We start from the raw sequence: 27,984 nt of genomic DNA, 5'->3' as shown, positions 1-27,984 counted from the left end.
TATCAATCCAAGCAACAGATGCCTTTAATATTACAGTTAATACAAAATAATTCACATTTCTTTTAAATGTTTGTCGGTTTAATGAGCACTGCAGTGTCAGTGGTCATACAGCATCACTCAAACAACTTCAGCATACGTCCTCTTGAAGTCATAGATGAACTGACAGATCAGCCCAAAGAGCTCCTGAGAGTCTTGATCTGCTGGTTCTCCAAACTTAACCTGGATGAGAGGAAAACAAGGGAAAAGTCTGAGAACAAACGCAAACGCTCTGTGTCTGACACATTTGAGCTCTTATAATTTATTTTTTCAATCACACTTCAAAAAGTGGGCCTAATGTATGAATACATATGCACTTCAATCAATCCATCAGTGAATTGGTGTCTGGGTTGTGCGTTTTCTACTCAACAACAGTCTTTTGTTATAATTACCTCATACACTGCCTCAGCATGGAATCCATTCTTCGAGACCACTCATTGAATGAGGTAGACCTGTGCTGCTGAATTAGCAATTAACTACTGGGTGGCGAAGGGTCACGGGCGTTAAAAATTACATTCATAGTTCTCAAGTCAGACTTTTTTCAGAAAGGGTCACAACGGCAAAGTGACACTAATTGGCTTCGTGCATGCTGCCGATTGTGCCACCTTAGATTTAAGGTTAAGCTGCCACAGTCACTTTTTCCTCATTTTCTTAACTCATTAATAACATCCTTGCACAAACACTCATTGAAATACAGTATTGATATTTTAAAGCCTTAAAGTTATAGTATGAGTTTTTGGTGATACACTTGAGTGTGAGCGTGAGAGTGAATGGTTCGTTTGTCTCTATGTGGCCCTGTGATGTCCAGGGTGTACCGTATGGTTTGTTTGCAGTATGTCAAAAGTTGTTAGAGCAGTAAAACATGCTCACGAGCAAATAATATTACTGCGTGCACGCAGATATTAACATTGCACGCAATATACAGTAGGTCCCTCGGGTGTGTATCAAACAACTGTGAGCAGTTCAGACAGCTGCTGCCCCTGTTTTACGCAAGTGAAGTGTGCTCTCGGGGCCACAGTTGGTGTAGTGGTTAGCGCTCTTGCCTTTGCAGCAAGAAGGCTTGGGTTCGTGACCCAGTCAGACTAAGGGCCTCTATGCAGTTGAGCCCCGGTTGGAACTAGGGCCTTTCTGCGTGGAGCTTGCATGTTCTCCCCATGTGTGCATGGGTTTTCCCTGGATTCCTCCCACAGTCCAAAAACATGCAAAATGAGGCAAGTTGGACACTCTAAATTGACTATGAGAGTGAATTGTTGCTTGTCTCTATCAACAGTTAAACCTGAAATTAAACTGTTTTGATCATATCGACCCAATAATTGTGATTACTATTTTAACTGACAGTCATTATTAATATGATTTTTACAGCCCAGGCTTCGGCCCAAGTGCAATACACCCAAGGTCCACCAGTGGGCTGCAGCCTACACTGTGTGAAGCATTACTAATAATACACTAATACATTATATATAATTGAATAATTATAAATTGAATCAGTCTATGATTATACTATGTGACACATTTACTGTACAACAGAGTTGGCTGTGAACCCCCACTTCAGATATCGGAGTAATTGCGTGCATACATGTTATGCTAACAGAAAAGTAATAGAAATAGTTTCCACTGTAATGAGCGGGGAGACGTGAGGAGAATAATGAGATAATGAGATTGCCGTTTGCAAGACGGGATAAAAAAATAAAGGCTTGTGATTATTCTATGCCCCTTTTTCTTTTCATGTTGACATCAGACGTGCATAATTGATACGCTGAATTGACTAAATGTCGGCAACGGGGGGTGTTAAAAAAATTTAAGCGTGTCATTACGTTCACTATAATCGTCCAATATTTAGTAAAAGCACTTTACAGTGTAAACATCCACTTGTTTATAGTACGCTTTAAAGGGGGGCACGAGCAAAATAGGCCTCATCAATGTTTTATAAAATAATTGTTAAACTACAATTCAACTTGACAAACTAAAGCGCAGCCGCAGTATATACATTAAGAAACAGAATATCATAATGTGCATTAAAACTACATCACCTTGTGCTATGAAGCCGTTTCTAAATAGAGGCATTCACAGTGATGCACATCTGCGGTTACTAATACCGACACAAAACAAAAGTTGCAAGACCATTTTGTATCACAGTTTCCAATTAGATTCCCATGTGTCAAAGTTGAATAAGTCTTCGCTGAGGTGTTTTCACGCTGTTATACAGTATGTTATTGATTAAATATATAACTGCTACGAACAGAAACTGACAGCTTTTGATGAAGAGCTAAACGACTTTTCTGACATGGATTGAAAAACTGTCATGTTAGGACAAATTAGGCGAGTTACTGCAAAAGAACATTATCTTCTTGAATGCAGTGCTTTGGATGATATTCAGAATCCTGCCTCGAGAGGAATAACTCGGGGAAAAAAAAAACATATCCTCTCTGTTCCCAACCTTCACAAATTTCATAAGCCTCATCTATGTTTTATACATTTGCATGTTGGCTATTCAAAGGCTTCATTAGGAATTCGTCCCTTGACAAGATGTGACAAAATATGATGCCTTTTCCCCAACCTGCTGCTCTCTTGAAGAACACCCCAACCCATTCCGCCTTAATCATTTTCTACATTGTTCCTAAAAGGCATATTGTGCATTCACTCACAATATTACAGGGCAGGGACAAGGTGGGTGGACATTAAACCAAAGATGAACTTTTGTTTGTCTTCTTTGTGTAATGCCTATATTTAAAGACAACTATCATTTCAAACAGTTCAAATCTTTTTCAAAAGACTACGAAAAATCACACAAACTAGTCAGGTTTCTTTTGGTTCAGCGTTGATTTAAATATGCAGGGATGATGGTGCATTTTGTCACCACTGCCTGGTGATTAAAAACATAAACCCTTGCCCTGAAGGGGACACTACAGTTAAAGGTCAAATAGTTAAACTTTAAAAGGCCACGGGCACTACACCACTTTTAATACCTAATAATTGGAGGAGTGATTTGTTTATGGCATTGATGCATTCAACTTATGAGGATATTCTACCTGGAAGGTTTGTTTGAAATTTGGTGGGTTACCAGGAGATATACGAGAGGATCAATATTATTTTTCATAGTATGTGTTGAAAATACATGACATGTTATTTTAATGGCCTGTGAAATTGTGGGGGAAATACATGTGAAGTAGTTTTCATTTGCATATTTATTCATACATTAGGCCCAATTTTGTTTGCCCTATTTCTTGCTCTACTCTACACCACTGAAAAGCACATCTACCACGGAGATGTTGCGACTAAGCCTCGCCCTCGAGTGACCCAGATTCCGTGCCTGAACACTGGGAGAAGCTTTAAAACAATGCTATGCTGTTATAACAACATTAATGCATTCCCCGATCAGATCAGACAACTGCACACATGAAACTGTCATCTTGCTAAAGTGTTAGTGACTTTAAAGCAACCTTGTGGCGCACTAGTAAATGTCTGAATTGACTTTGAGATCAAATGAAATGTCCCCATCCAAACGACGTTGTTACACATTAGTAAGCTGGGTGAAATACTTCATTTAAGTCCACCACAGAGAGAGCAAAGTACCTTGTCTTTTTAAATATGAAGCTGTACTGTGCAGCCAATTGGCACTTAACCACACCCACAGCTCAATAATGAATATGTTACATCGTATGTGTGTAATCACAAAAAGTATGGTTTACTCAGGGGCTGATTTCAGACTCGCCGTTCCTTTCCAGACTATCATCTGCACACTGCAACTCGATCATCTCATTTAGATCTTGGCAAGAAAGCTTTTGGCAGCAGAGAAATATAATAATCATACTGTAATAACGTTTTCAATATTATCCAAAAAAGGAAGAAACATGTTTTCATATGGCTAGGCGCACAGGGACTAGTAACGGTCAAATACTGTATCGTCGCTCTAAGTTTGCACCATCAGCTTTTTCTGTAAGAGGCTGTAAACTATACTAAATCAATTTTAGATATAAAATCCTCAATTCATGAAGGTTAAATGTTGGCTTAAGTCAGGCCAGAGTCATCCATTTTAGCTAAATCTGTATGTATTTTATTGTAGTATTATGTATTTGTAGTTTATTCTACATAATATGTAGAATATTTGAATTCTGGCACTGGAGTTGCAAATTAGCAATATCTACACACTCTTTGTGCTGCACATCAGTTTCATGCTATGTCTTAGAACTACTGAGTTGTCACTGTTGAATTTATTAATTCATTCTTTCATTCATTCATACATTTATTCATTCATCCATGTCATATACCTGGAGCAGGTCCTCTTCTACAGAGCCTACTGCACTACAATGTCATTTTTTCACACTTGGGTGAAGGATACTGAAATCTGAACCGTCACCACTGAGTGCCCCTTATACACAATTTTTGGCAATAAGATCTTAAAATATTGAGACTAATATTTAAGTATTGTACTACCATTTAAATGAATGACATCACTTGCAGAGCTGGCTTTATTCTTCACATAGGGCTTGCCTTTAAATGTCATCATAAATAACAAACCTGTAAATGCTTCTCAATAGAATGTCAAGACTCTTCAAACTGGTCTTGCAAATATTTGACATTAAAAGATTAAAAATGAATGGAATCGGGAAGCAGAAACCTTGGAGTACAACACGTCTGAACTGACAAGCTGTTCAGCAGAGCTAAGCTTCACCGGCTGTAGTGAGGTGTCTAAATCAAGCTCTTTAGGAGTGACCGGAGAGGGTGAGCCAGTCGGCCAGTGTCACACTTTTTCAACCACGCTGATTGTTATATAGTGTGTGCAACTTTAAAAACAAAAGCCGCAATACAAAGCAACTTTGGAAAAAATGACTGAGAGGATCATTCACTTAATCAGGAAGTGTCTTGAAGCTCCCACACTGTTTCTCAATGTCACCAAACTAGGTATTTGGGTATTGTTTTGACAGAGAGCAACTTCCCAAAATGGTACAATGTTCCTGTAGCTTGTTGGGTTAGCGTTAGTGTTAAGGTGAGTAGGTGAATGCAGCCCTTCTTACACTACCTCCTCATTATTACGCTGTCTATTGCAGTCAAAACGGATAAGATAAAGACGGTTATTTGTGACAAGCATGTGGACAAAATGCAATTCCTGGAATTGTGAAATCTTATTTTACACATTATATCCCTTTGCTCATGTGAAAGAACCCAGTTGTTGGCACAGAGTGCAACACAGTTCCATTCCGGGCCTCAAGCTCTCAGCTCACGCTATCGTATCAAATACAGCGAGAAGGATGAATTGACTCTCCATGATGATGGATTGCCCATAGAGATACAGGAAAGGTGAGAAAATGGGCACTACTTTTGTATTGATTGTTTTTGGTGTGGACTTCATAAAAAGTGACATAGCACCTGTTAAGATGTCAAATACAGGCTTGAGCTCAATAAAACTAATCTAACCAGGTTAGTGAGCAAGGAAAATGTTCTCCTGTACGCCCCCTGTGTTAAAGGTGCACACAGTAGGGACCAGTGCCTTCAGTAAATCTGATGATGTGTGAGAAGGAGGAGTTTTCTGTTTGACAGATCTGATCGCTCCCAAATGACTGGAAGCAAGTGCAAGATTGCAAATTGTGCCCCAAGTGAATTACAACTATTTCAGAGTAAGAGATTGTTGAGAGCATTATTACTTATTACATTATTGGGCTTTTTATTTATTGTTTATTTAACAAAGTCACCACTTTTGTGATTAAAAACGTGTTCTATTTGATTTGATTCGATTTTTCCTGTGTTCTATACCCTTTAAATTCATACAGAGAGGAAGCAACATATATCTTCAAGTCCTCAGCCTTGCATGAGAGATATTTTTCTTGTGTGTTTTAAGTCTTTTAACACAGTGAATTTAAAACAGGAGCATGACTTTTACATCCCCAATGAAATGGAAAGTAAGTAAGAATGAATGCAGTATAATAATGTCTTAATGTTTCCTGTCTTTACTCCACACTTGCAATTATTTCCACATGTTCGCGGCGTCTCTTTTGTTACAAAGATAATGTGCTTTAAAACTACTCCATCTTTTTCAATATTTGGTGAACCATTCATGGATGTAACGTCACACATTTAGAGGCAGGATGGATTTGTCTCTCACACCTCTTGGCTGCAGCAGAGAGTGGAAATTGTTCACTAATCCCAACAGATTTATCCAAAGTATCATAACATGTTTCAAAACTGCAAATGAGCTGTGCTTGCTGGTAAATGAGGCAGAGGACATGGCTATAAAAGCTGTATAAGATTCATTTTAACCTCATGTAAGTCCTCTAGGACACTTGGCACAAAGGAAAAGCCTTGGCAACTTCCCTTTAAAATAAATGTTCAGTAGTATCACTTCAGGTGGGAAAATGACAAGTAATTAAAGGGTGGCTTCTCAACACGACTGGAACTGAGGGCTATTCATTTGCAAGGCTGTTCAGAAGAGAAAATGCAATAGTAACTCAAGGATTACCAGAATGAGAGAGTAGAGTTTCTTCATCTCCTCACACGACTTTGTCAGAGCAGCGAGATCTGTGTTGTGTTTATCAATCAGGATCTGTGGTAAAAGAGAAAAGCAGTTTGATCATCTATTCATATATATTAATTCATGTAATCAGTCACAGCCCAGACTGAGCATGAGAAACACTGTAACAAGGGTTGTTTTTTTTTCTTATAGGATTAAAGACTTATTTGATTTAAGTAGTTGAAAATCACATATACTGTATATACAGTGCTGTCATTATGCTGTAGGTTCAGAAAGCATAGGTATAGAGCTGATATAAAGCTGCATACTAGGAAATACTGTTCATTACTATACATTGTGATATATTTGATAGGCCACTTTTCTCTACTGCTGAAGGGGTGAGGTAAAAGACAAGGAGTAATGGATACTAATGACACCCGGTGCATTTACATGCACAGTTTAATTGAGCTAAGGCCATAGTCCGACTAAGACAGGCAATCGGACAACTTGCCAAGTCTGAGAATACAAGCGGAGGACAAAATCCATTTATTTGATTTTGCGTCAAGTCCGACACAAGTCAGACTAAGCGTATATATGCAGGATTAATTGGACTATGAATCACACTATCCAGGTATGTTAGTCTGACTAAGACTAGCTAGATTTCATTCAGACTAACGTTATTGCTTTTGTCCGACGAAAATCAGACTTTTAACTTGCATGTAAACACACTGTTAGAAGCCCCTCTCATGTCTGTCCACTATTTGAAGCTATACAAACTGGAGGCAGGAGAAAACAGCCAATGTGAGAGTGGTATCAGACATTAAAACTGACCCAATAATACACCTCTCGTAGTATTACTTTTCATCAACAGAGTTGTACGTCAGAGTGTGATAATACAATCTAAGATGTAGCTGTAGAGTGACAAAATCATGCTCACGTTGTCAGAAGGGTCTTTTGTATTTACTTTTAAGTGTAGCAATAACTTCAGTACAATTTTGAGGTACTTGATACTTTATACTCTCACTTCTCTTTAAGAGAAACAGGGAGTAGATTGAATTTTTTTTTACTTGTAATATACTGTTTACATCGTGTGGTACTGCTAATTTTACTTATACCACTGCACGTCAAGCAGTGGGTAAAGTTAATGAAGGTCCTCAAACTAATATCACTGATCAGCAGCTGCTGGTGGTAAAAGGCACTGATGTGGAGCAAAAGGAGATCAGTAGCTTATAAATGGTTGATTTGAGTGAGAGAAACATAGTAGAAGAAATACAGGGTGATACAGTGAACCTTTAAATGGATGCAAAAATAAATGATAATTGCCGCACCTTTAGGTCTTTGGAGAAGTTGAGGTGATGAGTTCCACCATGTCTCTTCTTGAAAGTTTTTCTGTACTGAATAACTTTCTGCAGTTCATTCTTCAGGACTGAAATCACACACACACACACCTTTGTCATCTTCCATCATATCTGACCACTGAAGCAAATAGCTGCTTAAAACCAGATGCTGTCTCCTGTTTGATCCAGTCAAGTGTTACATTTATGCTTGTGGCAACTGTGTCATACAGACAATATTATCAGATTGGCCGCATTTCGCCCCTGGACAGTGAGATCAAGGTGTTAAAAAGAATATACTGAAAAGAGAAATATCTATCAACTAGTATCCCATTTCCACCCAAAGATCTTGCATTGGCACAAAAAAAGGAGGGTCGGTATAACACTGACCTCAGCAAATTCATAAACAACAGTCTTTGGAGACAGTAGTAAAATTTGATCTACTCACCATCTACTTCTGCGGTCAGGCCCTTGATGGAAGCTGTACACACACACACACACAGAAAGTACACATTTTACTCAGTGGTGAAGAACCCCACAGATTTTTTTTCTGCAGCTTTGATCAAATCTCAATTAGCAAATACCTCCAGGGACAGTTTCGAATTCTGCCAACTCTTGGGTAAAAGTGGCCACGCATGGTTCATGCAACATGATCTGTTCCACAAGGGCATGGAGCAAGGTGAATTTCCTGTCTCTCCCACGGAGCTGAGAGACCTGGGGATAGTAATAAGTGCATAACCTTCTGTCACACAGCTCAAGGACTTAAAACATAAAGGAGAGAAAACATACAGTATGTGTTATATGTGTTAGTGCAGGTAGAAGAAAAGCTTCCTGACTGAAGGTCAGTAAGAGTTTGTACAGACTTGTAATGATGGCACGACATCATTGACATGCAAAAGGGGCTCTCTGATCCTGTGATAGGCACTTGTGGTCTTTTTCTATTGTTTACCCTTTTAAAGCTCAGTAAAGCCTCTAAAGCCAACACATACAGGACACGCACCGGGTACTACAGCTCAAAATTAAAGCAAAAATATCTGAGATAACCTTAAAGCATTTCTCTTGGAAGCGGACACCCTTCAATCTGACGAAGGTCAGACTCGAGCAGCAACAGTTTACACTTCTCAATTAGACCTGCAAACATCTCTGAGGAAACATGAGGCCTCAGCTTCATTAAATAGAGCAGAGGACATGTTACCCCTGTGCCAGGAGCACTGCCCCTCAAACCCTCTCAGTGAATGGACTTGCACACAAAACAGTAGTTCAAACTAAAAATCAGAGGAAGGAAGAAAATGCGTTCACAAACCTCTGAAGACAGATTTAAAAAACATATGCATTCATCATACACTGAAACTTAAAGGGATCATTCTGGGAATGTTGCCACAGATTGTTTTTCAGCTTGTAACAAGCTGTATAGTTACATTTTTTATTGTAAGGGGATCCCTAGTGGCCGTAGTAATTATGGGAGGCACAAAGGAGGAAGTCAAGTGACTAAAGAGAGAAAACAAGTCACACAAGTTACGGAAAGGTCACAGGAGGACACAAACACAAGTCCTTAACATGGAAAACGGCTGTGTTTCCTGTTTGAATGTGTCTCCTGTTTGTTTTTCTTTTTGAATTATGAAGTACTCTAGGCTACATATTGGCCAGGCGGAGGCTGGCAGATCAATTTTGTGCACACCTTCATTTCACAATTTGTTTTGATACTAGATAATGTAAAAATGGCAAGTTGTGGTTTTACTTCTATGTGTAGGACCTGTTTCCTGACCACAGCAGTGACCATTTCCAGTCTTACCGTTACAGTGAGTGCATGGTGCTACGCCCACACTGAACAATTTGGTACTGTAATTGTAATTGGTACGAATGGCACAACCCCGTCTCTCAAAATTGTTTCCACACAGCTTAACTGCATTCTCCAATTATGTTTAATGAGGGAAAAAAATCTTGTATTATTCTTCTAGTATTTGACATATTACCAATAGTGACATAGTTAATAAGAGAACATTTTCTTGAGTGGTTGGTGTTTTGGTGTGTAACAAGCGGAGACATCCACCAAGTGACAAAAAAACAAAAAAAGTACAACTCAAAATATTGGACGATTTTCTGGTGACATTCCACTGGAAAATACACTCCTTATTAGATGTAATTGAGAATGCAGTTAAGTTGTGTTGGAACTAATATATTTAAAATATTTAAAAAAGGCAAGGTAGTATGGCAAGACAATAAGCATATTGTCCATGATGGTTTCCTTTTAAGAGCTTTAACCACTTGTAGCCACAATCACACAACTTTCACAATGACTATGCTAAAGACTCTGAGTGAATCTGGGACATCCAAAGAGGACGGGTGTGACGGAAAACTGAGAGAAGATGCACAGAAGCTCCGCTGTGTATATCAATGAGTAGTCTTATTAGCCCTGGGCTGCAATTCAATCAGAGGTCAGGCAACAGCAGTGGAGTCGTACTTTAGCTAAGGAGGAGAGGCGGAATCCCTTGGCCTTTCCCTTTCCAGCATTCTCATTGAGGTAATTGCCCATGGCGAGGAGGTACTCCAGCACGGACACAAATGACCTGCAGTTGTACAGCTGCATGCACATTCTGATCTTCTGGTTAATCAGCTGGAAGACAAACACAAAGGTCATTTTCATCTGTTACCCAACCACATTATTAATTTGTCCACACAACAACTTAAAAGACCTGTTCCAACCGGGAAGTAACATCCATCTAGCGACATTCCATCACTCACATTATACTGCTAATATTTCAAAATAAATTGTACACTTGTAAGTTTTTCTTGCACAGCATTAATCACCACCATAGTCCATGAAAAGAAAAGTGGATGTAGTCTTCTGGAATATAGTTCAAATGAGCCAGTCAGTAAACAGTTAACAGTCTCAATCACTAGTTTCAGGTCTTCTTCAACAAAACCTGATGAGAAATGAGCAAAATAATAAAGCATGACACATGTGAGTGGAAACCAGTGACTTCGACGGCTGGTATCATCCAACAGGACCCTGGTTGCAGGTGACATCCATGAATATCTGTAGACTCTGTTCTTGTCCACCTACATCCTCACATTCTAATACATTGCCAGGCCCATACACACCTAATAATGCATAGTTGTTGATATTAGGGGTTTGAAAACTCTGGAGTGGCTGCAGGGAGTAAATAAAACTAAAATGTGGATATAGTTTTATGTTCTGTATCTGCCAACACAAAGGACAGGCTGAAAACAAAATCACATTTAGCCTTTTCCAAACAGCATTCTACTGATGCAACAAGATCCGATCTGTGACACACATTAAAGCCTGGTGGGAAAGCTGCCTTGGTGAAATGTAAGTGGAATGAGGCTGAAGTTTGTTTGGTGGTTCTCTGTCTCTGTGCTGACAAGGTTTAGACAAAAATAACTCGGCGCTTTAGTGTTTTACATAAGAAAGGTAAACAGCCGTCTCACAGCACCTCATTTAACCTCATAAAATGAATAATTAGATTCTTGTTGTTTGGCAGGATTATTATTTCGTATGCAATTGTGTCATGAACAAAACCCCCTCCAGAATAACGCACAATTTCCCTCCTTAGCCAGCGCTGAAGAGATCCTGTTGAATATGGATAGGAAATCATACTGGGGGAAAAAAAGAAGAGAAAAGAAAGTGGATTGCTACTGTGGGAATCGTAGTCTTTGACAAAAAGTTAGTAAATCCAAATTAGCTCCACACCAGACGGCAGCAACACTCCCACCATATGCTCCTGTTTTAAGAGTATCTTCCCCAAACCAGCCTCATTTACACAGCGAAGAATCTGATATCCAGCTACTTTATATCTACTGGCTCAGCACAGGACCATCTGCACCGTCATGGCAAACTAATACAGTTTGTACAAAAGATAATTGAAACAGTCCAGTCAGGGATGTCATATCACCTGCTTTTAGATTTTGGGAAGTTACTTGTCCAAAAGGACTAAGTGAATTATTATGGGAAAAGCATGCGTAAGTATGGTGTTGTATGTTGTATGCCCTGCCCTTTATTGTTCAGTTATATCTTGGTATTCAACAAATAGTTATGTCTATGAATCCTCTTTGTTGTATCTTGGTGTATTTATTTTTTTTATCTTCCAGCTGATTCATGAATCATGATTTCTTTCTGAATCATCTTCATTTCCAGATGCAATATTTTATATACATTATTATATATATGCAGTATTTGTAGTTTAACTTAAAGGAATACTTCACCGATTTGAATTTAGCTTTGTATTACTAGAATAGGGGTAGCATTTTTGAAAAATGGTGACACTTGGTCCTGTTAGCGTAACTGTTAGCAAAGATGGAGGACACTGTTTACATTCTGGGAATGAGGTCCCGTCCCCCTACGAGTGGGTCTAAAAAGTGCGGAATTAGTGTTATAGTTTCAAGCCTACTCATGACCCATCCGTAGCGAAGCAGCATCACATTGATATCAGACGAGTGTGTGTTAACACTTCAGCTGTAGGAACCTGAACTGTACTTCCAAAAGAGCCTTTGCTGTTTGCTCTAATTAATTATTTTCTCACTTGTCCTCCATATCCTGATTATAGCAATGATTTATTTTTTTATTTTTTTAAATGCCAGATGCATTTCCATAGGCAAGAACTAAAGCTGCTCTTTATAAGTGGTGGAGAAGTTGCACTTCCAAAAAAAAGTTAGATTTTCCTCCTACATATATATATATATATATATATACATACATATATATACACGCACATATATATGTATACATATACATATTTATTTTTTTATTTTAATTTTTTTAAAGGCGAGAGCATCCATGGTTGCTACTATATTTTTTCTGTCCATTATCTCGGGCTCACAGAATGAACAATCTTGTTATAATGAAAATCATAGAGCAGCTATAGTCCAAACAATAACAGACTCTCAGGTCCCCTAATGACACTAGTTCACACATTAACTCAGGTGAAACTAACAACCTGAACAAACTTCATAGTTTAACTTTAACAACTCTCTAGAGTAAGTATCCAGCCTACAGAGGCTAAATACCTGAAGAAGGTATGAGAGGTGAAATGTCTTCAAAACCTATAACTCCATTTGCCTACAGCTAGATTAAAATCCCTTGTGTGACTCTAGCCTGACCATAAATTGTGCCACATTGCAGAGGCTTAACTTCGGTTTCAAAGTAACTATATTGGAAAATTCAAGTGAGATTAACAGAACTGCTTTTTTTTGTTGTGCCATCCAGTACATGAGCCTGAGGGGGTGCCTCACTGTCAAATGCTCTCCCTGTCTCCTGCATCACTGGCTGTGGTTCTGTGTCTTTGACTCTCTTATTCATAAATGGAAGCAGACAGAGCACAGCACAGGAAAAAGAAAAAAAAAAAACAGCTGAGAGAAAGAGCCAGCCACCTTCATAGTACAGATGGAAATCTGTCACCCTGGCAATGAAACGTTGCGCCAACAAGGACGCTGCAGGTGACAAACAATCCCCAGGTGGTGACTTCTCAGATTCTCTCCCTTCTTGCCCTGTCAGAATCAAAGCGTTGAAGTCTCCTGCGACAGATAGGACCATAACCTCTCAAACGTCTGAACATGCACAGTGATACAGTGGCACTCCAAGCTCTGGATTCTAGATCAGAGAGCAGCAGATTTATTGTCGCAGAGTACCTGCACAAAATCTGATTTAAAAAAAAACAAAAACATTTTTAATCAATCTAAAGCAGTAGACAGAAAACACCAGGAAAAAAAAAACCCAGCCAGGAGTAAATTGAAACTTAATGAAATTGCTAATCTTTCTTGTCGTGTCGTCTTTCCGACACACAATATGTTTGCCTCTGTGTTTTAGACAAAGAAAAATTACAGTCAGAGTCAATGGATTACAGTGCCATCATTCTTATCCTTTGTTTCTCTTCATTCGCAGACTGTCAGCAAACGAGAGATTAGGACTGAAGCACTGATGCCGAAAAAAGCCGGAGAGTATCAAATATAAAAAAAATGGCAGAGGAGCTGGGGGGTATTCATGCTTGACTGCAATATCTTCACACCCTGCAGTCCCCAATGCCAATAAATAACAATCTATACCATGAGAGTGTTAACAAATAGTCCAACAAATGGCCTTTTCTAAATGCACCAGTTGCAAATGTTGGCTGAGTGTGTGTGTGTGTGTGTGTTAAGAAACACAATGATACGCTCTACAAAATGTAGATTGGAATGTTTTGCTTCACCTGTACTTTGCAGGGTGCAAGAGGGAATTTAGTTCATGATTTTCTTTCCACGGTTCTTTTTCTTTGTGAAAAGCCCAAAGAGTTTTTCGAGGATAAGAACTTTGTATGTTTTAAATCATCTGCTGGAAAAATTGAGCTTGATTTGATTAAGATCCACCTTTTTCCTTTCCCCCGTCATTTAAGGAGAGGTGCCTTTAAGTGCCTCTAAAACCCTTCTCCTTTCACAACACTTAACCACCCAGCAGACAGAATAACAACGACTCCACTCACCACTTCAGATATGTAGAATTTAAACAGGGGAGGAAAAAGTCTTTGAGTGTAAATGTTTTCATTTACTGTATGTCTGCGTGGACACGACGTATCTGAACGCTGTGTTTCATTATGTGTCTTTGCTTCTCTTCTTTTTTGAGCTAGCGGGGATGGACTTGATTTTAAAGCAGCTCAACGTGCAATTCAACCCTTGAGTGAGGCGGTCGCGGAAACTCACGGGCTGCATGTCGTTCATGCTGTTCGGCAGCTCTCTCAGAACCAGCAGCAGGTCCAGTTGTGTGCTCAGGTAGGGGATGTTGCACATCTGCATCAGAAGGGAAAAGATTGTGAGTGAATACAAAGGAGATCGTCATTCCAAGGGCTCAATCAGAATCATCTAAAAAGCAGCGACGCAGGGAGACACGGTTGTTGGATGGCTGCAGCTTGTTCTCACAGACTCAAGCTCTTTGGCAGAATTACCTGAGGTGCTGTGGGCCTGTCAACAGGCTGATTTAACAGAGAAACCTAAGGCCTGACACTTTGAAACGATTGGCTGAGCTGCCTACTCAACCTTTGTGTCGGCGCTAACCTCTAATAAATCACTCCATGTTTGCAGACCGTCTCGCTCATGCACAGCTACCATCTCCGAAAAGCCAAAGAGCACATTGTGTGCTGGATAGTTAAAGAAAGGTGTTAAGGATGAGTGTCGTACCGTGTAATGATTTGGCTTTAAATAAAATAAGCACCACGCTCCTCCTCGCATTGTCACATTTTCTGATACCTTTTAAATTTCCGAAAGTATAATCGGTTTATTAACTCATAACAAATGTGTTCTGTAGTTTTCCTCTCACAATTAAGTGCATTTCAGCGTGAGAATTGGTGAAGTGACTGAAAAATGCAGAATTCTACCAGGGAAGAAAGAGTAAGTGTTCACCTCTTATCTTTGAAGTTTCAACTGATGGTCTTTCAGTATCTATTCACTGCAGTGTTTGAATACCTGCTGCTGTAGTTGACAGCATTAAAAAAAGAACTGTTAAAGTTGCCACAGGAGGCATATGCTTCCAGAATTAGGCCGATTTTTTGAGTTTTGAAGGCACCCTGACTCTTTAGGAAACATGTTGTTGTCAAATATTCCCGAGATGTAATGTGCTGTTACGTCTCTTGCAGTCTGGAGCCAAGCGGCACACAGGTCAGACGACTGCTGGGTATGCTGGAGGGTGATAACCAGATGAATGGTAAGAGCTTGTCATGACACCACTAGGGTGTAAATTAGAAGACGGGCGAATGGAAACTCAGCAAGCCCTCTAAAAAGAAAGTGCTGTATGAGCACGGGCTAAATTTGATTCTGCTGCGGCCGTGAGTCATCTCAAAAATAGAGTTACAAGGTTAACTCGGCAATCCCAGTCCTATTCTGATATGAGGAACTATACCTCCATCATGTACTGGTCCACAATATGCAGGTCTGCCACGGGGCCTTTGTGGGATTTGTACATTTCCACATCATCCAAGGTAGGGACATACCTAAAACATGAAAACACACAGTATCAGTGTATTTGTTAGTCATTCAAACAATAATGTGTTTGCTTTTCGAAAAATGCTTCACATGAACACCACTTTTTACTCAGAGTCACCACTTCACACTCTGGTGCCCTCAGTAGGTCACCTGCCAAGTTTGAAGCCTGGCAAGTGACGCTTTCCACGATGATGCCAGGAGAAGACAGACGAACAAACAGAATATCCTTTGGTGTGTGTGTGTGTGTGTGTAAACATTTTTTATTTTTCAGGGTTAAGAACTGGTTTTAGGGTTAAGGTTAGAATTAGGTTTAGGTTAGGCTTAGGCACTTGGGCTAGGGATTGCATTATGTCAATGAATGTCCTCACTGTGAATGCTATACAAACACGTGTGTGTGTGTGTGTGTGTGTGTGTGTGTTCTTGTATGGGTACCTTTGTGAGGAACAAAATAAGTATGAACCACTGAGAATGAGAACATTTTAGGAAAGGAAAATAGGGACATTTGGCTGGTCCTCACATTCTGTCACATCCTTAAAATTGCTTTTTGAGAGTTTTGGACTGGGTTTTAGGGTTAGAATTGGGTTAGGGTTAGGCATTTAGCTGTGATGGTTAAGCGGCTTAACTTAAGGTGAATTTGACAGTATCTCTTGCATTCCTCATCCTCAACACCACCAAAGTCAGCACTGCACACACTGGTGTCCCCTGTCAGTCACTTACAAAGTTGAAACCCGCCAAGTGACCCGTTGGACAGTTATGCACTTTAACAGAAGACAGATAGACAGACGTTCTTTGAATTTATAGATGGATAAATAAAGTAATAAATATCAAAGTGATGTGAAGTAAATATTAAGTCGATTTGTTCAGTATTTGCTCATAAAACTAGCACTTCAGTGAATGTGAGTTACACTTCACAGCTCCATTTCAGGTTCTTGTAAGTTGCTGGTGGTTGTTCATTGTATTTACACATCCAGCCTCTACAGTGCCTACAGAGGTGCGCTCTCATTCATTCAGACATTCATTCAATGTCGACCTTGTGAGTAAATACAATGGACCTTTTTTTTGGTTCACTGTGTTTTTTTGTCCCTCCACCAACTCCTGAGGGCTCTTTAGCTGCTAAATGTTTCACTACGTTCACCAGCTGCTTGATAATTGTGTCTGTGTGTTGTTCAGTGCTGGGCAGGTGGTGCATAGTTGGCGTTAAGAGCTTTTCGACTGTAAACAGCTGTGGTCGAAAACAGTGCTGATGACAGCAGCGAGTGAAGCAAAACTGTGAAGTTCAGGGCAATGAAATCAAAACTACAGTAGTGACGGAGATGAGGGGAGAATCACAGTCTGATGATGTATCATCCATTTACCCAGTCTTGTTTAAAGTACCTTAAAGGGATAATTGAGTAAAAGTATCTTACCAGGAAATGACTTTGGTAGAAGTTGAAGTCACTTTTTAATCATTATTACTTAAGTATATGACATTTATTGGACTTTAGTATCAAATGTAATTTTCTGATATAAAATGTACTTAAGTTTTAGAAGTAAAAGTATAAAAAAAAAGTGAGGAGTTAGGATTGTGCCATGGTGGCTCAGTGGTGGGGTGAGTTGTCTTTCAACTGGAAGGTTGTTGGAAAACTGGCAAAACTATAGTGAAAAGCAGCTCATCAAGACCATTACCAACTCTTCTTCTTCTGATTTTATTTGGTAGTAACGATGATAGTTAGAGGAAATGTAGTGGAGTAAAAGTCAAAGCTGCTAGAAATATAAATAACAAAAGTACAGATACTTGAATTTTGTACTTATGTAAAGTAATTTGTACTTTGTTACTTTACAACACTGCCTTTCACATTATCATAATTTCAGTCATATTTAATAAAAAAATATTTAAAGAAACACATACATCCAATAAAAAATAAATCACCAGAAAGGATTAATAAAATATGGCAGCAATCATAACAGTAAAGAAAAATTCCTTCCACAGCCTCTAAACATTTTATTGCTATAGGAAAAAGGATCATGCTGAAAGTGAGAATTTATGGCCTATGGAAAATCTTTAGGTGTATATTTTTGGTATTTGGTAAATAAGAACACCTTTATTTATTATTATCTCATTTATTATTTATGCAACAAATCATAAAAAAATATATAGACATGTCGTCCTGTTATTCCCTTTTATGTCATCACATGTTGACATAAGGCTCTCTGCCTAGGACTGAAGCCATGGCAGTGAATTCCAGTGACCTGAAGAAAGGCTAGTGATTAAAAGCCAAGTAGCGCTGATGGCCCTCGTCAGCTTCTATAAAACAGCGAGACACTGATGGGAACAGCCATTTACTCACTTGCACTGAATTTGAACCCCGTCATCTTAAACCCGACCTCCTCCCCCTCCTCCTCCCCCTCCTGTCATCTCCATGCATTTCTGACCTCAAACCAAAGACATTCACTTTTTCATGAACCAGGCAATGTGCCACTGGAGAACCACCGGTCATTAATATTGCAGCCGGGAGTAGTCCTTTCAAGATTGTATTCCTCAGGCTTATGCCACGGCACATTAAAATATATATTACGTTTTCATAAAATAAATAAAAACCCTCCACACAGTACATTAGATCACTCTCTCCTTCCAGGAGGTCAGCGTCCAGGGCCACTGAGTAAACTGCAGGTAAGAATCGGAAAGCATTTCACCTGCTTTGAGTGTTATATTCCTGAGGGCATGTCAATAGTTTCCATCTCCACAAATAACCCCAGATTAAAGTTTTATTCGTAAGCTGCTCTAGTAAAAGGTTCTGGCATCTGCTCTTTAGTATTAGAGCGCTGTGAGAACTTCTTTGCAAGCCTTACGTCTTCCCCACGAGAGCTGAAAGTGGTTCCCCCATTTAACATGGTCCTGACTGTCCCATGCATTCACGTCCCTCACTAATGATTTGTCTAAGCTGCCAGAATCCAAAGGTTCCGTCTCCGCCAATTTGTAAACAGACATGAAAAGACCGCACGACTCGGGCACACAAAAAGTTTTTCCACCTCAGCTGTGACACAGTGAGGGATTAATCAAATCAGTGTTTTTCTGGCACAAAGACTTACCTCCTCAGAGACGTGATGTGCTCATCAGACAGGCCTCCGTCTTTCTTGTGAACAATGAACAGTTTGTCCTTCAGCTCTCCCGGCTGCACGGAGAAACTTTTGAGAAAAATGTCTGGAAGAACAACAGATTAGAGGAGGAAAAGTCAGAACACTCAGTGGTACATGAAAGACAGATGCTCTTCTTATCCTGTGATGAAATTACTTTAAAAAATAATAATAATAAAAAAACGTTGTGACGACAAAGGGCCCTTTGCTTAATTACTTTTCCCTAAAATGTGTGTGGGAAATGTATTAATTTGCCTATCAAGTCCAAGCTTATGTGATGTTTGTTTGTTTTTAAAATGCGTCTGCATAATTCAGGAGCGGAAGGGAGTGTTCATTAAGAGCCTGCTTCAGGAAACTGATATGATGGATATTTAAAATACAATGTGAATTTTACAAAATATGGTTACTCTTTTTTATTTGCGTGGTTAACCCTTAGAACACAGAGCATTTAGGCTGGTTTTTTTTTAGGTTGAAACATATACAGAGGCTATAAGAATGTGCAACATAGAGTGTCCTACATCCTCTTTTTCAGCACAACCTATAGGCAATCTGATGACATGTGTTCACCAACTATAATAAACACATCTGAGCAAAAAGTACTAAAATCTTTTAAAATCAGATTGAATTTGTGAAATAAGGAAATACATCACATTTCAATGTTCGCTTGACTAATTTTTATGAACAAAAGTAAAAGAAAAACAGTCACTGTTTTTGTCATTTCTGCACAAGTATTGCTACACTTGTTTTTTTTGTTTTTTTCAAAGTAACCAAAACTTAATCATAACATTGACTCAGCAATACATAAGAACACGGGAAAACGCATTTTGTAAAGCCTGAATATGTGACCTATAAACACACACCACAGGATGTCCATATAAGGACTTGTGTATTATTCCCACCGCAATTTACCGAGGGTGCACCAGTGGCACAGCTCTGTGCCGCGAGTCTAACCCAATTGGGCAAATGCAAAATACAACGTTGTATTTGTGTCAGTATGTAAAACCAGGTGAAGCATTTTATAGGTATGAAGCTTTATCTAACACGTCTCTAAATCCTTGACATTAATGCCCTGCAAAACAAATAATTTATAATAGATTTGCAAATGAGGACAAATCACCTCAAGAGTTGTGTTGTGTTTCGTCTGGTCGACAGGAATAAGAAAGAAAAAACAAAAGTGCAAATCAAGCCCTTTGTTGACTGGCTCTCAGACAAACTGAGTGTTGCCCTGGCAAATTAGAGTATGGAGATGAAGAGTGAGTCCCATTGTGTGCAGGAAGCCACAAGTGTACTTTTAACATTTACAGTCATTAAATTAGCAGCATGCGCTGCCGCTCTCAAGGTAAATAACTGTATTAGAGAGAATAGGTATTCAGAACAGAAAATGCACAACAATCACAAGACTGTGACGGGAAGTTTTACACAACTTCTGTTTGTTTATCTCCTCTATTTTTGTACTTTTAAGAGGAAAAAAAAACTTTTAAATCCGCTCTCGGCCGTTGTGTGCCAAAAGAAATATTGAATTCATCTCAGTCTTAATGTATTTATCTACTGGCCTGTAATAGCTGCAGCCTCTCACCTTAACACCAAAATTATTCAGTGCTTTCCAAAAAATAAATATACTATTCAAACTGGAGTCTAAAATAGGACTAGATTAATCATTTCACAGCACCTCAGGCTTTTTCACCAGTTGGAGGCCAAAACTATCGAGTAAGGAACCTGCTGCACCTTGAACAGCCACTGCAGGAATGATAATGTATGACTCCTAGTGGCAGCTATTGCTTAAAATATGCTTTAAGTATATTATTGGTCAGTTAAAACTTCCATTCATATGTAGGAGTTTGGATACGGGACTTTTCCAACTTCCAATAGTGATATCATCAAATGAGTCTATTAAAAAAATAGAGTCAGTGTCACACAAGCCCATCTTTGTATCGCTCTTAAATGAAAGCATCAATGTGAGCTACAATCTTGTTGTTAAAGGTCTGTCGGTGATGGGGTCGAGCACTTACACAGCTGATGTTCGTGCTTATTACCAGAGGAAACCACTGCAACCATCTGTCTCAGCTTGTTCTGGATGAAGTGAGAGCGGCAGCGTTCTTCCTAATGCTTCTTAACAGGCCTGAGTTTGTTTGTTAGTTATTGATCATATACTTGATACGTACCCTATATATATGATTTTTATCTGACGAGAGTCTGACTAACTGCTGGGCTGGTGCTGAGCTGAAGAAGTGCCGTGCTTTAAAGGAGGTTTGAGGTGATAAACGTGCAAAAAAAGAAACGAAAAAAGAATTAGAAAGAGCACAGCAGGGGTGTGAGTGTGGATGTGGTTTCTTTGTGAGATGCCAAGAGAAGTGGCTTTTTTTAACCTGGCTGTAATGAGAGGTGCATCCTTGGGAAGTCCCTGTGTTGTTGTTTTTTTTGTGTGTAAACAAACAGAAGTCACATTATCTATTATGATTATTTCTCATGTATTTTACTCCAAAATAACCTTCCTATGGTTTGCATATTGGTACTCCACCACACTTTAGTGGTATTTCTTTTTTATTGCAGTGCAATTACTCTGAGCCATAGTTGTTATATTGCAGATCAAGATAACTTCAACATTCATTCAATTATTTGTATTTTAAACAAAAATTGCATCGGTGAGAAAACAAAAATATTACAATCTAGGATTTCTTGATTATTCATTTTCTGTACTTCCACTTTCTGATAATACTTAACTACTTTTACTTGAATGATACACTTTTCTTTTGTTTCTTTCAGTATTGCTTCTTTTACTTTGGTACATAATCCATTCTCCACTAGACCTGAAATGTCACTTTGGACAGACTTCAAACATCAATATTCTTCTAAAGTTTGCAGAAGGATGCATGAGTTGCCGCAGGCTATTGACACTCGGCATTTCTGATACAACCAACATTTCCTGGTCAGGGAGGAGCACACACTTTAAATGCTGGTTGTTGCTTAGATCTCAGTCCATATTTAATAAATGTGTAAAGTCTAATTATGCTGCCTGTCTGCACATTTATCTGATTATATATAGCAGACGGTCACCACCACTGGATCACCCCTGTGTCTGTGTCTCCCGTATAGGAGCCGTGACAGGGAGACTCTGAAATCCTCTCCCATGGCGTAAGTCTTGAAATATAAAAGCCATGTTTAGTTAATCAAAAGTGAAAAGTCATTAGATGAGAAATAGAACATGTTCCACTTCACAACAGCTCAGCATGCACAAATGTGACACTGCATTGGGGGCACACTGCCCCCTGCAGACACATGAGGAACATCCATCCCATCTACCAGTGTCATTAGATTTTCAAGCATTACTTTAAAGAGAGCTAAATATACAAGAATATTTCAACCACATTCATTAAAATGGACAATCTGATATCAATCATTTTTCTGGGAGGATCCTGCCTTCTCTTTCTATGTGGTGCTTCCCTCTAGTGGTTGAGCTTATTTCACACCACAACCTCTATTTCAGTGAAGTCTGTATTTAACTTAAACAAAAGGAATGGCTTTTCATTACAGCGTGGCAATACACACTAATTTTTAAGTGAAAGTTATTGTTCAGTCCTATCTTCTTTCTTTTCTAACTGCTAAAAAAAAAAAAAAGATTACAAGTTTGCTGCAGACAATATTTATAAGCATTTTTGTCGCATCACTTGTTTAACTACTTACTGAAATTGTGTGCGATCTTCTCGTTGAGCATGATATGCTGGGTATTACTCTGCTCTGACACAACAAATGTCCCGGGATCCTTAACAGCAAACTGCTCGTACAGGCGTGATGTGTTGAGTTCAATGTTCCGGGCTCTTTCTTGCATCCAGAATGATTTTGCAAACAACTAAGAAAATGAACGAATGCCCGTCGGCGTTGTTAACATTATAAAAGAACAATGCGGAAAAGACAAATACACAGTTAAGAATAATGAAAGCTGAAATTCACCTTTCTGTCTGTGATAAAAATAATGAAAAAAAAACAAAAACACACTAATGAGACCCTGTGATGTCTGAGGAAGTTTAGAAAGAAAAGTGGTTGTGTTACCTTGTTGTTGGTGGTAACTGGGTCCCAGTGAAAAGCCCTGGTGCGTGTTTTGCTTGAAATTGTGGTTTTGAGGAGTAAAGGTGGCGGGGCAGGAATGTATGGAGGTGCAGGCACTTTGACAGGTGACGAGCCTGATTTATTTTTTGGAGGCTCTGGGACTGTGGTGGAGGATGTGATGGGAGTGTGGGAGGGCGAGGGGTCAGGAGAGGCCACTGGCAATAAAGGAGCAGCACAGGGTGAGGATGGTGACTGGGCACGAGGTGAAGGTTCAGGAGGAGGTTTGGTATTATCACCTAATAACTGACCTCCACTGCTGGATGTGGGATCTGCATTTGCATAATCAACTGGAGGATAAATAGGAATTGTATTCACACTGGTTGAGCCACCACTTGACTCTTGATCCGAATTAGAATCCTCGATGTCTTCGCTTATGCTGATACTTCGTAGAAACGTTGTTTCCACAAACGCTTGTTCACCCCTGGACTTCCTCTTCCAGTCTGAACACAGCTTGTCAATGGCACTAAGCCAAGCGTCTCGCTCCTGCTGGATGGCCCTCTGGGTGGTGGTATGGTCTGATACAGGAACTTTGAATCTGGAATAAATCAAAAATATTAACTCAGCATCCCTTATTTTCTCAGCCTGGTAACTTTAAGTGAGAATTAGTGACATCTAATGGTGAGACAAATGGAAGCCTCCTCTTTCCTTGTCTCTTTCCTTTCCCTAAGGATGTCATTCTTTTTCATTTTTGTAATAATCTTCTGTTTTAAAATACAAAACAAATGCACTGGCAGGTTTATCCCTTTGGGCTGCTGTGGAATCATGGCACCGCAACATGGAAGCCTCCACTTACACTTAACATATTAATGAGTAGTATATTCAAAATCTCCCAGAAAGCGGACTTAATGTTGGAGGACCACAGGACCTTTAAACCTATATCCATCAACTGCATCAAGACGTAACTGCATTGAAGAGACTGAAGTTAAGGCAGTAAATAAACAGAAACATCTGATGTGACATCGTCTATGTGCTTAATCCTTATTCCTTAATCTTACTCACTGGTACTGATTTTTATGTGTGACCAGGGTGAATGCGTCTGGGCTGTGAGGTTTCTGTACGCTGGTATCTCCGTCTGACAGATGAATCACAGTCGACATGGGCACAGCAGACGTCAGCTCGCCATCCGCGGGGCCTCGACTCCTGAAGGGCACCAGTGTTAGTTGGCCCGGGTGAAGCTGGACCTCATACCTGGAACAAAAGTATGGAGAACTCTATCATGTAGCCTGCAACATCGGCACCTATACGCCTTGTTTCAATCCCACAAAGGTGCTTGATAGATATAGAATATGCAGTAGTTTACTTTAAAACATGCACTAGGTTTTATAGAAAAAACACCTATTTGCAACAAGAACACCAACGGGAATCAATCAAAATGTTAATGTCGCTGCAAAATCCCCATAATTAAGAAATAACAAGAGTAAAATAATGATTGTTATTGAGAAAGAAAGTCAATAACATTCTGCAAATGTATTTGGCCGTATTTAGCACAGTCCTGATTTATAAGAAGCTAAATGAGAGTTTGAACACTTAGCCACCAATCATCACAGCCGCACTGCTATAAGGAAACATCTGTACTTCACCCATCTGAAAGACGCCAGGCCTCCTCTGTGTAGTAACAAGATGCCTTCACGTAGGCTCTGTGATGCCTGAGGCTGCTGACGAGTGTCTGCATCTCCCTCTTCATTATCACAGTATATGTTCCCATAAATGATCTGATTAACAAGCTGCATCATCTGTACAAAACAAAAGAGATATATCATATAACATTTCATATATATATATATCATAAATATAAAATATTTATATAGAGAGAGAGTTGGGCAGGGTTAAAAGGTGTAGAATTCACCTTGTGTTTGTCCTCCAGTGACCTTGCCTCCAACTCATAATCGTGATGTCCTTTAAAGGAAATGGTGAACTTGGAGCCGACTCCATCATCACAACTCTTCACGATGGAGAAGGGAAGCTGTCGCTTGATGATTCCTTTCTCGATGCTGCACAGCATTTTAGTCTTCAAGTCGATCTGGGTGGTCACAGTGATGAAGTGTTGAAGTCAGTCACTTAGTTGCCAGTTTACTATAAATCAAAGTGGGCTATATATAACAGTAACAGCTCACCTAGGCAGCACCTCTCTTTACAGCGGCCAAATTAATCATAAAGGGAGGATTCGCTGAATGACTGCTATATTAGACTTTGGCCAGGTTATTATATTTAACTGAAACTAAAATAAAGAAAACATTTCTGTTAACTGAAATAAAAATAAAACACATTTGTGATGTAGATAGTAGATGTGTTTCATTATTATTATTACTATTATTACATTATAATAATTATTATACATTATTATACATTATTTATGTTGTTATGTTCATGTGTGTTTTTAGTCTATGCACATTTTGCACTTCAGGCTCATTTCTTTTAGACTGTAATATTTGATTCAGGGATGGTTGTTCACTTGTCCTAATACATTTTAACCCTAACCCTATGCCCACAATACTTATTATGAACACTAAAACAAACTTTATAAAAAAAAACACTAGCAAACCCGCTCTATTTAAACTATTTAAAACGTACCCATTCTAAAAACAAAAATTCAAAACCAAATAAAAACTAACTATAACCTTGGCTGCCCATAGTGCAAACCCTAAGGTCACATTTATTTTATCAATTATATTTTACCAGCCTCAGTTGTATTGTCACAAAGGCAAATGCTCAGGAAATGGTAAATATTATATCTGTAAAATGTTTGTATTGTCTTTGTGAGCGTGATCCACATAGCACCGTCCTCATGCCCAACCTTTGCAAACTTCCTTCTAACACTATTTATTTTGTTTTCTTTTGTTTGTGACTTACCTGAAAAACCCGCTTCTGCCACCTGTATCGACCATGCTTAAGAACACTGAAGTTGTACTGTGAGGATTGTTGTTCCTGCAGACAAAAAAAACAATCAGATATAAACACTCAACGGAAAAACACCTCAGCTAATTAAAGCTACCGTCTCCACAATTGCTTTATCTCATGGGCAAATCATGAAAGAGAATCATTTTAAAAACCCATCTAGCAGGCTGAGCAGCTCATTAAAGGGACAGAAGAGAACATGTGTAGGGAACAATCATTTAAAAGACGGGTTTTCTCAAGCTTCATTCCCAGGCAGGTAATTCACACAGCAATTAATGATCAAATTAAAGTCTTTAAATGGACTTCAGGGCAAAGATGCTTGAGTTGGAGTCATGAAAAGAGTTGATGGCAGGGAGAAACGTGCACCTACTGTGGCACTTTACAAAGTTAAATAAAAATCACACAACTCTATATGTTTATGACAAAAAAGCGTAATTTACAAAAAACTAGCATCATCATCCATTAAAGTGATAAGCAGATGCAGATGTCTGTTGGTGTTTGTCTGTCTGTGTTTTCTCCACTGGCAGCCATGTTTTCACTGAGAGCAAGCATGTCTGACTTTAGTTCCAGGTTCACGAGGCCAGCAGGGGGCACACAAGGTGGCAATGTGGGGATCAGCTGTAAAGACACTGAGGAATTATATGACTGGTTTAAAATGGATTGGTTTACCTCTTCAGACGGACACTGCTGCTTGAGCAGCTGACGCCGGTCCCTCCTTGCCAGGTTCAGAGCATCTTCAATGGACAACTCTCCGTTCTTCACCTTGTTCATGATGCTTAGCTGCATCTCATTGCTCAGCTGAAATGACAACATCCCAGTAAATAATATACAATAAAATGTCCGAGAATATACAGTACAACATCCTTGTGTTTTGGTAAAAAGATAGCACTACTACAAAAACCAAAAGTCTTTCATCTGGCTGTCGTGCTGTGTTCTGCTTCACACTGAGCGACTGCGGAGATGTCCTAACATATTTAATAATAAACCTGAAATCAAAATTCCCTCAGCTTCACAGAGTGAAAATCAGATCCTGGAATTGCATGAGTCAGTCTCAGGGAAATTGTCTCGCGAAACCACTGTGCGTAAAGTACAATCTACATGTCACACATGCTGCAACAGGAACACATTTCATTTCTGTGTAGATACAGTAAGTGATCCTGCTGTTGGAAATTACCAATAACTAGGAAGTCAAGAATTGAGGAAGTAAAAATGCTTGAGAGACTCCCACTGACTTTACCAAAACTGACTGAAAGTGAAAGGGCTGTTTTCTGTAGAACCGAGAAAGCTGTTGTTATCTAATGACGCATAAGCTCAGGCATAGATTTCATGTTTTCATAAACAGGTCAAATGAAGTGAAATGAATTATTTTTTGTGTAAGCATTTCAACACAAGTCCTACCTTTGGCAAGTCCTCTGCGAATCTGTCCATTCTGTAAACACTGTCTTTCTTCTTTGAGCCTAAATTTGACGTCATTGTGTTGTAGATTTTACACAAAAACCCATGCAACTGTTCAGCTAATTCAATCTCTTCATCGACTGCCTTAATGATTTAAGGATGGTGATGTTTCCTCCTTAGCTCAAGAAGAAACAGGAAAATCACTGTGGTTTATGTGAATTCCCAGTGCTACCGCCCTCTTTTAGTTCAGATTACATTCTTCCAGGTAAAGCAGTCAATGGCTCTTTGGCCACACCCATGAAAACACAGCTTTCTGCAGAGCAGCTAGCATTTCCAGTCTGTTTACAAGTCTCCACATGCAAGGCAATGTATGTTGTCCAGCCCCCTTTTATCCAGTAGAGAGAAAAAAGCCTGTGGCCTGTTCACAATATCTACAATACTTGATATAATTTATATATCTAAGGAAAAGGAAAACAACTTCATGGAAAGTGTTCATTTCACTTCAATTAGAGCGTGAGCACACATGAGTTGGTATTTACTCAAACATGCTGGGAAAATTACAAAAAGATGCACACATGGCACACATACTCTTATTTATTCATGTATTTAAAGCAACACAATCTTATAAATTCTGTTTTCCAAGGTATTTCTATTCAGTGTTTAACCCTTAGTGATCACACTGCACGGATCTGTGCC

General features: G+C 39.2%; 1 protein-coding gene across 2 annotated transcripts; it reads right to left on the bottom strand.

Moving 5' to 3' along the window:
• Positions 1-27,524, bottom strand: LOC131468658 (protein diaphanous homolog 1). 2 transcript variants are annotated; one of them, XM_058643159.1, is made up of 17 exons: positions 27,292-27,524; positions 26,563-26,691; positions 25,849-25,923; positions 24,845-25,018; positions 24,574-24,731; positions 23,998-24,186; positions 22,942-23,533; positions 22,576-22,741; positions 18,850-18,961; positions 15,698-15,788; positions 14,506-14,592; positions 10,277-10,429; positions 8,400-8,529; positions 8,264-8,296; positions 7,810-7,907; positions 6,491-6,574; positions 1-219 (listed from the first exon to the last, which is right to left on the bottom strand). In XM_058643159.1, the coding sequence occupies exons 1-17, from the start codon at positions 27,364-27,366 to the stop codon at positions 118-120; spliced, it is 2,448 nt and encodes an 815-aa protein (XP_058499142.1). In that variant the 5' UTR covers positions 27,367-27,524; the 3' UTR covers positions 1-117. The 2 variants fall into 2 exon arrangements, with proteins under 2 accessions (XP_058499142.1, XP_058499144.1); XM_058643161.1 differs by lacking the exon at positions 10,277-10,429.
• Positions 27,525-27,984: the final 460 nt, after the last annotated feature.

Source organism: Solea solea, chromosome 11 (genome assembly GCF_958295425.1).
Source record: "Solea solea chromosome 11, fSolSol10.1, whole genome shotgun sequence".
NCBI classification, from domain to species: Eukaryota; Metazoa; Chordata; class Actinopteri; order Pleuronectiformes; family Soleidae; genus Solea; species Solea solea.
Note: the sequence above shows the minus strand (reverse complement) of the source record. Positions and strands in the feature narration are given on the sequence as shown.

What these genes read in the sequence shown, in the direction of transcription:
- LOC131468658 (XM_058643159.1), bottom strand. Translation starts at nt 27,366, where the DNA reads ATGACGTCAAATTTAGGCTCAAAGAAGAAAGACAGTGTTTACAGAATG. An exon ending in AGCAGTGTCCGTCTGAAGAG is followed by an intron (nt 25,924 to 26,562) that starts GTAAACCAATCC and finishes TTTTGTCTGCAG; the next exon opens with GAACAACAATCCTCACAGTA. An exon ending in GCCTCTCCTCCTTAGCTAAA is followed by an intron (nt 8,530 to 10,276) that starts GTACGACTCCAC and finishes TACTATCCCCAG; the next exon opens with GTCTCTCAGCTCCGTGGGAG.